The 12,717-nt window shown below is 41.8% G+C and overlaps 1 protein-coding gene across 2 annotated transcripts in view; it reads right to left on the minus strand.

The window, feature by feature from the left end:
• The window catches only part of LOC102299304 (cadherin 13, H-cadherin (heart)), a 227,279-nt gene that overhangs the window by 80,615 nt on the left and 133,947 nt on the right, over positions 1-12,717 (minus strand). For both annotated transcript variants that reach the window (XM_042226214.1, XM_005935766.3), the window contains exon 6: positions 4,981-5,121. In XM_042226214.1, the coding sequence (XP_042082148.1) occupies positions 4,981-5,121 (141 nt within the window). The remainder of the gene's footprint in view (positions 1-4,980; positions 5,122-12,717) is intronic.

A 12,717-nucleotide genomic window follows, 5' to 3' on the forward strand; every position in this document is an offset into this window, starting at 1 on the left:
TTTTTTTTGTATTGAAAAAATATCGAACCGTGACACCAAAGTATCGAACCGAACCGTGAATTTTGTGTATCGTTGCACCCCTAATACTCCCTTTTATTAAAGCTCACTGGCCTGTTTTAAAAATGGGTACAACTCTCCAAAGAAAATTATTTTTAAAGATTTAAAAAAATGTACATAAATTGCCAGCACTTTTTCAGTAATCTTAATATTTTATTTAATACTTTTATTTAGCCACATCTCCTGGTTGGACGCCTGTTTGCCTTCCCAGCTCTCACCTACAGCTCGTGGAAGCTGCTTATTCAAGCTGGCTAAGGATTTGTAGTGGGGCTCCGTGAGGGGCTGGTGGGTTGGCGAGTGGATTAGTGAGACTGCAGCAAGAGGAATCTGAATTAAAACTGTATGAAATGATAACAGTGATAATCATTTACGCTCACACTGCGGGTGTAAGTGTAAATGATCATCTGTCTTTGTGTGAGCATATTCAGTGCGTCCTGTAGGTGAAGTTGCATCCTGGGAAAACATGAAATTCACTTAAACACACAGGAATTAATTGGCAGTGGAAGCTCAAATATAGTGATATGAATCACAGTTATCAAAGTGTTATCAAAGTGATAAAAAGGATGCTGCCTCAACCAACACAGTCGTGTGCTGTGACTTGGACCTGTTTTCATTTTGTGGCAAAACATGGAAGTAACTTTAAATCCCCTCTCAGTATTCCTAAATAATAAATGGACTTTGCAATTATCTGGTGTTTCCATTAAAAACCAGTAAAAGAAGCTATAAAGACGTTCTTAAGTAGTAAATCTGACGTCCACAAAGTCAGAAACAACTCAAGAGAAAAGTCTCCAATTTTGATCCACTGATTAGATTTGGGAGTAAAATACATTTTTCATAAGTTGGAAAAAAAAGAAAATTCAAGTGTCTAAAAGTATTTTGTTTTTCAGATTCATGACTCCAGAGCGACAAATTCACACATTTCAGTGCTTTTATCCACTTTTGAAAGATTGTTCCAATTATCTCCTGCACTAGAAGAAGTTTGGTGTCGGTGTTAAAATAACATGAAAATCTGTTCTGAGCCATGTTTTAATATAGTTTTTGTATCCACTAAAAATATATATTTATCAACAGTAGCTGCAGTATCGTGCGATTTAAATGCATTTAATTTACATTTTGATTTAGCCTCAGATGTGACATCAGATATGAATAAGGATTATATCCTGAATGGCCAAGGTACCAGATACAAGTGCTTTAGTTTTACAGCTGTGATGTACGTGCTCGTAGCATCACAGCTAACGTGAGGAACACAGTAACTGACCTCTATCCCGTTTCAAAGCATAAACGTGATATTTGCTCATTTCCATTGTTTGTTTATGTGAAGCGTAAGTGAAACAGAACGAGTACTGTGAAAAACTAACTACACAACTAAAAGCAATAACTGGAAGTGATTGTTTTCTATGAGTCTATCGCTCTCTCACATCATCTCTCACATCATCTCTCGCATCATTGTGAAGCTATTCGATCCCGCTCGTCTTTTCGGCGTAGCTTTATTTGATCAAACTTGTGGCTATTTGTTTATGGGAAGCTCTCCTAAGGTTGTGCCACAGCATTTGTCCGGACTTGAAGCTTTAGCTGTCGCACAGATGGCCTCACATTTGGCTCTAGAATAGATTTCCATGGTAGACTGAATGACTGCAAGGTGCCCGGGTCCTGTTGCTACAAAAACAAGCCCAGATCATCCCCGTCCACCACTCGACAGCTGGTATTCGATGTCTGAGTGCTGATGTGTTCTCTTTGTGTTTTGCCAAACATAGCGTGGTGCGTTGTGGACAAATGTTCCCCTTTTGGTCTTGCATGTCCAAAGTCATGTGATTTCTACTGGATATCCTTCCAAACAAGCCAGACTTGTTTTACAGGGAGAAGGTTAACATTTACACGCTAACTGAGCTCTGAAGCTCTCTGAGCACTGCACAGTCTGAAAACGGGCTGACTTTGCTGTGACATCCCCTCCTCTGATAATTGCTCAGTTAAAATGCATTTGATTAGCAGCACTTGGCCTCATCTTATTCATTCCCATGCATGTACTTAGCTTTTCCTAGGCCTGCACAGAACCCAGTGAAAGCTCTTTTCACCTGCCATCCATCCATCCATCCATCTTCATCCGCTTTATCTGAGGCCGGGTCGCGGGGGCAGCAGCCTAAGCAGAGAGGCCCAGACCTCCCTCTCCCCAGCCACCTCCTCCAGCTTATCCGGGGGAACACCAAGGCGTTCCCAGGCCAGCCGAGAGATATAATCTCTCCAGCGTGTCCTGGGTCTGCCCCGGGGCCTCCTCCCGGTGGGACATGCCTGGAACACCTCACCCAGGAGGCGCCCAGGGGGCATCCTTGCCAGATGCCCAAACCACCTCAGCTGGCTCCTTTCGATGTGGAGCAGCAGCGGCTCTACTCTGAGCCCCTCCCGGATGGCCGAACTTCTCACCCTATCTCTAAGGGAGAGGCCAGCCACCCTTCGGAGGAAGCTCATTTCTGCCGCTTGTATCCGCGATCTCACAGCTCGTGGCCATAGGTGAGGGCAGGGACGTAGATCGACCGGTAAATTGAGAAAAAAGGATTTTCACCTGCCTTTTTTACAAATTACAGAGGAAAAGGAAAACAGTCTCTGTTCGGTTGATCCAAGTAGACGAGTGCTGGTCTGAAGCTAAACTTTCTGATGGTTGTCTCTCTGCGTAGAGCTGTGGTAGGTAAGTCTGAGAAAATACAGAGGCTCCCTGCGTGGGGATTATGTTGCTGAATTCATACAAAATGTCAACTCAAAAAAAATCCAGCAACAGTGCATTTAATGAATAATAACAGCATAACGTCTCCTGAAAATGTGATTTTTCTCCTTTTCTTGCCTCTACTTATGTCTATGAGTAAAATTCTCTTTTTTTTACTCACCTTTTCATCCTGTCCTCCATCTTTCGCTGTGTGAGTTCTCATAAGCTGGAAAAGGAGCTTTTGAAGCTTACACGTGGTCTACAGGAGGGGGTGTCACCAGAAACAGACAACTCGAGAGTCTTCTTAAGGAGGGCCTGCACAAAGTTCTATGAAAAGCCTTGAATATTTAGCTGAATAATTTATATGGTGAAAGCTCGAGAGCAGCTGCTGACACAGGCTTAGCACCAGCGCACGCTCACAATATGATGGCGTTCATTCGAGGAGTCGTAGATGATTCATGGGCAGGTTGAGAAGCGGTCAGGGAGAGAGCAGGGTAAAGGATTTACACAGGGAGCTTAACGTCCTCAAACACTTGTTTTATAAAAGCTCAATTTCTCCGTGGCATTAAACATATCTCTTCCCAGTGAGGAATGAGAACATTAACTGGGACACGGACACGGTGCACTCTGCGTGGCCCCGCCGAGCCCTCTGAGCTGTAACATTTCACGTCTGAGCTGCGCCCCTTACAAGCTCCCCTGACACCTCGATGCATCATGGGAGGGCTGCGGGAGGTTTGGTTAGGGCAAAAGTTGTATGTGTCTTAAAACCTGACAACAGCTGTGGGCATTTCTATTAAAAAACACACAACTCAGTGTTGGAACTGCACCTTAAGGTGGAAGGTGGGTCTTTATCTAGTGGACCTCATTCTAGTGGACCTCATTCTTTCTCCGTGTTTTTGCAGCTCCAGAGATGAACGGGAGGCACGAAGGCAGCAAAACAACCGAGGGGGCAACTCATGACAAATTCATGTGGAGGGCGTACTACAGGGCACTCTCTCGCCGACTGTTGAACGATTTTACGGTTATTTTATGTGTTTTATGTTATTTCCTGACTAACTTTCTGCTGATTTTTAACTCAACAGTCCAGTTCATTCAAAAGAAGGAATGCTGCCCCTCCTGCTCAGTGCTTTCCTTATGCGGCCTCTGCACCTGCATCACACACCCACACCTTCTGCCATCTGTTCGGGGTTTTCTTGAACTTTACCTTTTGAAGAGAAGGATGAAATATCTTCATATGAGAAAACAAAAGGTCACACTGACTCAGACAAGTTCATGAGCTGGGTGAACAAACACATGTACATGAAGTATGTGTAGAAGCAACTGAGTGTAGCACCAGTGTATGTCTCCATAAACAAAGTCCATCTGTCAAGTCACTGCAAAGGGCAACTCTGCATAAACCATTGCCTTAAAAAACCTTGATTACTACATTACCAAGAGTTCAGGCTCAGTCTCTGCCACAGGGCACAAAACACGGAAAAACAGCAAAGAAGAAGCACAGTTTTACTGAATGCAAAATTGAAAATATCAAAAAATAAGACGATGTGTGATGCGGCTGGTTTATGTTGTTCATTCTGGCCGTCGGTGTATCAGGTTCAACTAGGTCTACGATGTGTTTATGCATGTCTAAAGCACCCAAGGGTTCACATGAGAAACTGGGACTACCGTGGAGGCCCAACTTCAGAGAACCAATAAGCTTATAAAGACATAATAATATTTATCTTAAGTTTAGCTTCTTGGCGCTCAAAACAATATCAAGCATCAGTATTTTCCTGGGTGTTTTTTAAATTGTGGTATTACAACAACCTTACTGTCAACACTCTAACGTTTCAGATCACAAATACTTGAAAAGGAAAGCAAATTCTGTTTTCACACTATACAACTAAATATGCATGATTCTGACTGTTGTACAGTTAATTCCCCTGAGCACAAACATATGTAGTAATCTATTACTTCACTTTGAAAAGGTGTTGTTTGAATGTTTATATTTGACGTGTCACAGTTATTGTCATAACTTATTGTCTCCATAACAGAGCGAGATGCCACTGGGATGCATCTGTACTATGATGTCCTAACTTCTTAAAGACGCAGTTCCTTTGTTAGCCACAGTAATCTCTGACTTTTCTGGTGGGAAACTGCAGGCAGGAGACAAGTGACCTCACATAGCAGACAAAAACAACCTAAGCGAGCATTAAGAAAAAGCAGAGAGCGAAAAAAGGGAAGTTTCTCACCAGCGGATGTGTGAACTCTGGGGCATGGTCGTTCTTATCTGTTATGGTAATGGTGGCAGTGGTTGTTCCTGTTAGGCCCACCTCACTTCCTGCCATGTCCTTGGCCATGATCTCTAACTCGTATGTTGTGGTTGGCAGGGTCTGGAAAGAAAAGACACAGTGAGACAGAAAAATGTTCAGAAGTATGCAGAAGATGTAAGAATGTTGTTGACAATCTATAGCGACCTGAATATTCAAGGAACTATGAGTAATAACACCATGAGGTTAACGAGGAGCCATTTAAGTTGCTAACAATTTTAACATCACTGTGAGGTCCTTTATATGCACCTTCCTGCTCGAACACAAGTGTTAAAGCTCCAGTAAACACTCGCTGCATCTCTAATGAAAGGTCAAGAGCACACATTATGTTTTTTCGCGCATCCTGCACCGTGCTCTCAGCCATCGGACTTCGTGAAAAGACTATTTTTGTCCCTCTCATTAGTGAAATTATACTTCACACTGTGTTTGAAGTATTGCCTTGCTTTTAGAATCTCCTCTCCAGCCTTTCTGGCTATTTTTGTTGATTAGATGTTGTAGTTTAAAGAATGAGTCGATGATTAAACCCCAAACTGAATGCACTTTAATTCAGCCTTAAAACTCTAATTAAGTCCTTCACAAGCTAGCGAGATGGCTGTGGCCTTGGTTATAAAGCAGACCTCCTGAAAATAAACCAGAATAAGACATTTAATCCATTTGTGACCTGCCAGCATCTTCAATCTATACAATAATTGGAGAAATATAGCTTATAGAAATCAGAATCAGAAAATCAGAAAGGGGGTTTATTGCCAAATGTTGAGCAGGTTTACAACATTAGGAAATTGCTGCGGTGCTTCAGTGCAAACATAGTGTCATAAATAGCACTTAAATAGACATGAAAAAATAAAAGTAGGAATAAGAATTAAAAGTGCTACGTAGAAAGATATATACATGAGTGCAGGTGGTGATCAGTGCCAAACATGGAATGATGCAGTGACACAGCGTAGGGTCATAGATAGAGCGAGGGGGAGTGACACTCGTAATGATCAGAGCAGCAACAATAATTCATTGAAATAGCGTCTAATAGAAATGTTAACTGCAGTGTATGAATAGCAGGGAGAAGGGGCTGGTAAAGCCAACATTTACTTATTCGCTGCAGTGTTTTTGCTCCACTGGAGGTGTTAACTGTCACATGCTTAATAAACTTCATCCATCTGTCGGAGTGAAAACGCTGGTGGAGCGATCCTGCACTGTAGAGTCACCTCAGACTCTCACTGTGCCCGGGACAGAAACGGATGGATGGACACCCTGGAACTTGTAAATTATGTAACTGTCCCAATATTTGTTATTTTGTATCTAAAAAAGAAACCCGTCATTCATCATTGGGGTCTTTTTCCTTCTTATACTTGTCTCTGTTTTGTGTCTGTTTTGGGATCATATAGAGAAAAATGGCTTTTCGTTTTTCGACACGTTCAGTTCATCCTGTTAAAGTTCAAACTGAGAATCCCAAAGGTGATTTAAGTTGGATGTGGCGTTGCCGTCGGTACCAGGTGGGCTGCTCTGGCTATTTCAGAAACTGCTGCCACCTCTACGGTTTATAGGGAACGGTCAGAAAAAGAGACAAATATCCAGCGAGTGGCAGCTCTCTGGGTTTAAATGCCTTGTGTCAGACGTCAGAGCAGAATGGCTGGTTTGAGTTGATAGGAATGCAGAAGTAACTCACATAACCTGCTATTACAACCAACTAAGGTTTGGAGAAGAGCATCTCTGAAAGCGTAACATATCGGACCATGAGGTGGATGGGCTACAGTGCTCCCATCCTCTGACAGATGCTTCCAGCAGCATAATGAACCCTGTCACAAAGCTCACATGATCTCATACTGCTTTCTTCAACATGACAATAAATTCACTGTACTCAAGTTTCCTCCACAGTTAACTGATCCCAGGAGAGGACTGCTGACGTGTAGCAGCTCTGAATGCAAAAGGGGGTCCAAACCAGTACTGTTGTACCTAATAAACTGTCTGACACATTCTCTCCAGTTGCATTAATAATCTTAAATCCTTTAACCACCTATGAATCTGATCGTGCCCCTGATCTTTAAATGCTGTTAGTGAGAAAGTTATTGTATATGGACAAAGCAGATGGAGCTGATTTTACACAAACACACACACACACACACACACACACACACACACACACACACACACACACACACACACACACACACACACCTCCTGTGCTCTGCTCACTGTCAAACTGAGTGGCAGCAGCAGTTGTCAGTGTGTGCATGTATGTGTACCTTTGCCTGTTCATTGGAGATATTGCTCTAATCAGTTTCATAGGACAGGCAGGGAGATCTTTGGCTACACACCTTCAGGCTCATTTTAATTATCGCTTCAACCTGAATTTAGCATAAGGAACTGCAGACTGAGCTAAATAGCAAATCTGACACGCACGCGCAGATATCATCAAAAAGGCCGTTCTCCCAACTGCCTGACTTAAATGACCCTGTTGAAGGAGGCCACCAAACCACGGAGGGATGCATTTTATGATCCCCGAGTGCGAGAAGATCACAGCACCTCTTATTAGAAGTAGATTTCAGCACAACAAGGTCAAAATTTATTTCTGCCAATTCTAAACTAAACAAATTAATTTGCCGCGTGCAGCAGGTGAACGGTGGCAGCTACTATCACATTTATTCACATGTTACAGTTTTTTCCAGAAAAATCAGCTTTTAAAGTAATCAATTCTATTTTATTATTATATGTTTATATCGACAGCTTTCACACCATCTTAACTTTGTGTTTTAGTCAACAATCAATACTTTTTTATACATATAGAGCTTTCCCCTTAAATTTTGTACATCATATGTTGTACACGTGCCTCATTAAATTATTTCCTATTATTATTTCTATTCTTTCTTCAAATTATTATATACACACACTACACTTATTATAAAGATAAACTATTAAATTTTAAGCCGATTCCACTCTTAGATTATATCACAGGATCATTTAAATGGTTATTTCTGCTTTATGCTAATTTTTCCCATAAAGACAACACGTATTTTTGATTAGTGATGCTTATTAATTCTTATCAGTGCCATATTTCCCACATTTCCTACATCAGACAGAGTGAAAAACAAGTTTTTGGTTCACACTTGTATTGATTTTAAAAACAATGTTCAGTGTTGAACATTTAAATGTCTGGGATGACTACGTACTTTACTCTAAAACGTTAAAAATAAAACATGTAAATGCTAAATTAACCCAAAAAGCTGTTTTTATATTGGGTTTCGACACGTTCTCATCCCAACACGTAACATGCCAACGCTATGTGACAAATCGTCTGTTTGTTACGTGGTCCAAGGTGTAAGAGCGGGTTCTATGAATGTCAGGTTATGGCTAAGGTTAGAGCTACATTAGAAAGCTGCAAAGCTTTTAACAATCCAGAGCGTCTCATAAGGACGTGCAAGGGTACCTCTGGCGTTACTATGTCACGCCTCGGGCCGTGACAGATGGTCGGTATGCGCGTTGGGAATGAGAATGCTCTGTGGGTTTGTGTGCAGATGACCAGCCGAGAAGCCAGTACAGACTCCAGACATCAACTCCATTCATTCAAGAAGCTGCTGCGTGGTAGACTGTGGGTGCAAAGGCAAGACAGTCAACAGGTGTTTCTATCAATAGTTTGTCAGACATGGTCGGTGACAGCTCCGCCCCTCACAACCAGCTCCGCCCCTCACAACCAGCTCCGCCCCTCACAACCAGCTCCTGTTCGATCGAACGCCGAGCAGGCAGATGGTGCTCCGTGAACCTGTGAGTTTATTAAACCCTTGCACACAACCACATGTGAATACACACATGCTGGCTTCAAAACACACAGACGCATCCACACCTGAGCACAGACGTATACTTTTGCCCTCCAGCTGGAGAAGAGCAAGGCTCTGGGATACCTGCAGTCTCAGTGGTGTCTAAACACATTCAGCGTGGTCTCCTCTGGCGACTGACAACGTCTTAATGAGTATTTCCTGAGTCTCAACTCAATTATAAACTCCCTGGCAGTATCTAGCCAAGAAAAGATGTTCACATTCACTCTGGGCGAGAGTTACAGCGAGAGGGAATTTTCCCTCCAGGTGTCAGAAAACTTCCACTGGCAGCATGCTGATTGAGATACTCCTCTCAGTTAGCTTCTTAATTTTTCAGCCTCTTGTTAATCCGTCTGGAAACACTCAATTAAACTTCTGAGCAGCAACGCTGCCATAGTCCATCAAAAAAGTTGCTTTCCCCCTGGGTATTTCACTTTACAAAGTCGAGTCGCCGTGTGGTTAATTGCACTAACCGCCTGTGTAAAAAGCAATGGGGTTTTGCTGAGCTATGTTATAACAAACGTAATAAAAAATAAGGGCATTTGTGTTTGGTTGAATATTTCTTTGATGTAATGTCGCCCGTTATATGAAACTTGAGCACATCCATTTGTTTCTGGTACTACGGCTCACTCCAAATAATGCTGCAACTGGTTTGCAGAGAACCAGCTTGAAGGTGCCCTTTGGCACAGGCCCTACCTGGATCAGTCAGGGATTATATGCTTAGAGCAGACACCAAGTGGCCGCTGCTCACAGGTGCTGCTAATAAGATACCAATCAGCCACCTGATTGTCAGCACCTGTGCTACCAGAAGCTCAGAGTCAGTAGCAGAATAAGCAATTTGGCAAAATTTTCACGGGTGCAACCCACATGCTCAACTCTGCTGCTCAACCCACAAATAGCTCATATTTTCTACTTGAATCTGCTTGGTATGTTTTTCCTCATTTGTATTTAAGGAGGAATGGCAGTGTGTTACTAGAACCATCATTTCCCTGATCGGACCTCCCCAAGGGATTAACAAAAGTCTATTCTACTCTACAGTCTTGTTACAAGTAATGAACCAAATGCAAATTTCCTCACGTTTTGTGACTGATTTATATTATTTGTACATTACATATCATCTGTCTCTGTCATGCAGTCCTATAGTCTCGATTCCTTTTCTAACTAAACTATGCTAATATTAGCCGTAGCAAATACTAACACATATAGAAAGAACATAACAATGAAGTTCATGTGTAGGAAACTGCAACATAAAATCATGGGATCATATCCTGTAAACCAATAAATGGTAAATGGCCTGCATTTATATAGCGCTTTTCTAGTCCCTAAGGACCCCAAAGCGCTTCACACTACATTCAGTCACGCACACATCCACCCACTGGTGATGGCAGCTACATTGTAGCCTCAGCTGCCCTGGGGCGCACTGACAGAGGCGAGGCTGCCGGACACTGGCGCCACCGGGCCCTCTGACCACTGGTGGTCAGAGGGTTATACAATAACTGCTGTATAAATTACTACGAGTCTTTAAATAGACAATTCAGTGTTTAATGAGCAGTTTTGTCTTATTTTTAGTTCAGTTTGACTGAGGCAGATATATTTTTGTCAAGAGCTGCTGAGTTTTATTTAGAAATGAAACCTCTGCTGAACTCTTGAACTATTAGAAGAATGGACGCCAGAATGAGAGAAATTCCTTTATTCGTTTGAAGAATGGCACAGTCTTCTTCTCTACGTACAGTATAATTTATTTTGTAAAACATAAGTGGGAGAAAAACTAGGAACCCACAGGTGATTTCATTGAGCGATTGCGGCGACGAAAGCTGACGTAAAACCGAACAAAGAACTAATGAAGTCGAGCGCACCGAATGATATGACGGGCCTCGTTTCAGCAACATCTGATCTGGGAATGACATTTCAGGCCATCGCATTCTACCTTGAAAGGATTTTTTTATCAAAGCCTCTCAAGTAAGGCCACAAAGCCGGGAGAAAAGAAAGGATGAGAAGAACAGAGCGGTAGAGAGACAGACAGAGAAATGATGGGGATAAGCGAGGAAAGGATGAGAACAGAATGAGAGAAAGAGAGCGGTCTGACATCTGCGACACCACATTAACTCTCTGAAAAGGTGTGATATTATAATCAAATTGGCAGTGGGCTCTTTGTTCTCCTCTGGCCCTTCGGTAGTGCTCACTCACAGCACCCAACCACTGGCTATTCTTCAGGCCTCTTTTCAAATGCTTAGTGAAATGATGACAGGCGTAAAAGGGCTTAGAAAAAACACAGTTAACGTGAGTAATATAAAAATCTGCTAGTGACAGAATTTCTACCGGAGCAACATTATTCCTCTCACCTTTACTTCATTGTGCTTCACATTTTCTGTGGTGGAGAGCAAATTTTATGAAAGGTGTGGGGGGCAAACTCCAACGTTTCTTTTGTCCTTGATATCGAAAAGATAGCATAATTATAAAATTATCAAACGGTGCTTTTTTTCAGGTCTACAGAAAACGTCTGATCTTTGCCTGAAGAACTTTTATTTTCTGCTAGTTGCACTTGGCAGGCTTTTTCAGCACCTACTGTAAATAACAACAACAAAGAAATGCATAGCTTTATGATTGTGCTGTATCATCTCTCACTATCAAGCCTCACTACCTGCTTGGGGAGCACAAGCTTTACCTCACAGAGACAATAATAAGTAATATATTTTATTTTATTTGTACAAGTTTAAAGCAAAAAGCTTGAAAATCACTCTTGTACTTTTTCTTCCTCCCTGTCACTCAAATCAAAGCGTGCACGTTGTCTTACATACAGCAGGTTACAATGCTGCCGTCTCAGTCTAGTAGACGTATTTCCGGATGTTTGATGCAGTTCTAACTTTCAGCAGTAACTGGAGTGCAAACACATTGTCTGTCTGCCTCAAAATCAACTCAACAAATGCCGGCAACCTCCTGCACTCCACCCCTGTAGACACATGATTAATCACTTTGACAACAGTTAATTACAGTATGATGGAAGACACTTGAGGCTCTTATCTGGGCCACTTGAACCTGCACAAGTGTTTCTTTCTGCTTCTTTCATCAGCCTCTTGTGCATTTTTAGCATCCACAACAGAATCATGTAGGTATTGGTGGCAGTGTGGCAAACTCTTTGATAAATCTTCTTTTCTTTTCTTGTTATTATTATAAAGAGATTTTGCAGCTTCTTGTGTGTTTGATCAGAATAGTAACGTGGGCTTGTTCATGTAAAGGCCAGAGAGAGAACATTTAGCTGCACGTGTGTTATTAGGTGATAAATAAGGGTTAAACTTCAGGATAAGAACTCCATTAAAAATAATAGATTCATGCATCCATTGTGTACTTCATGTGCATCTTCTACACAAAGTATATTCACACAAGACCACAATTATATCAGCTATCCTCTGCAACCAGTCTGGTGTTGCTAGCATTGGATTTTGGCTAACAGCATTAGCTTCACATTGTTCCCAGGAGACTACAGTAGTTGCACATCTGCTGATAGTTCATGCTTCAGTATACTGTCCGCTGTCCTTCTGAGCTTGCAGTTGACTTATGGTCATTATTATGGCATGATTTAATTCACAAATATACAAAAATATTTTTATAATCTTCAATAGTCTTTTAATTTAAAGGAAGCAGCCTGTACACACTGTACATGTGCCCACTTAGCCAATGCAGTATCCATCCAGTAATGGCTCCATTTGACTTTATGCATGTTGAAATGAAGTTTAAGCAAATTCTATATAGATGGAAATTTAATGATTGGCTATTAATTGTCTTTAAGTCATACATATGCAGGACAAAATGGTCTTGATGTGCGAACGTGTTGAATGTGAAATATCCAGAGATAGAT

This window comes from Haplochromis burtoni, unplaced genomic scaffold, assembly GCF_018398535.1.
Source record: "Haplochromis burtoni strain Fernald_Lab_line unplaced genomic scaffold, NCSU_Asbu1 Contig_201, whole genome shotgun sequence".
NCBI classification, from domain to species: domain Eukaryota; kingdom Metazoa; phylum Chordata; class Actinopteri; order Cichliformes; family Cichlidae; genus Haplochromis; species Haplochromis burtoni.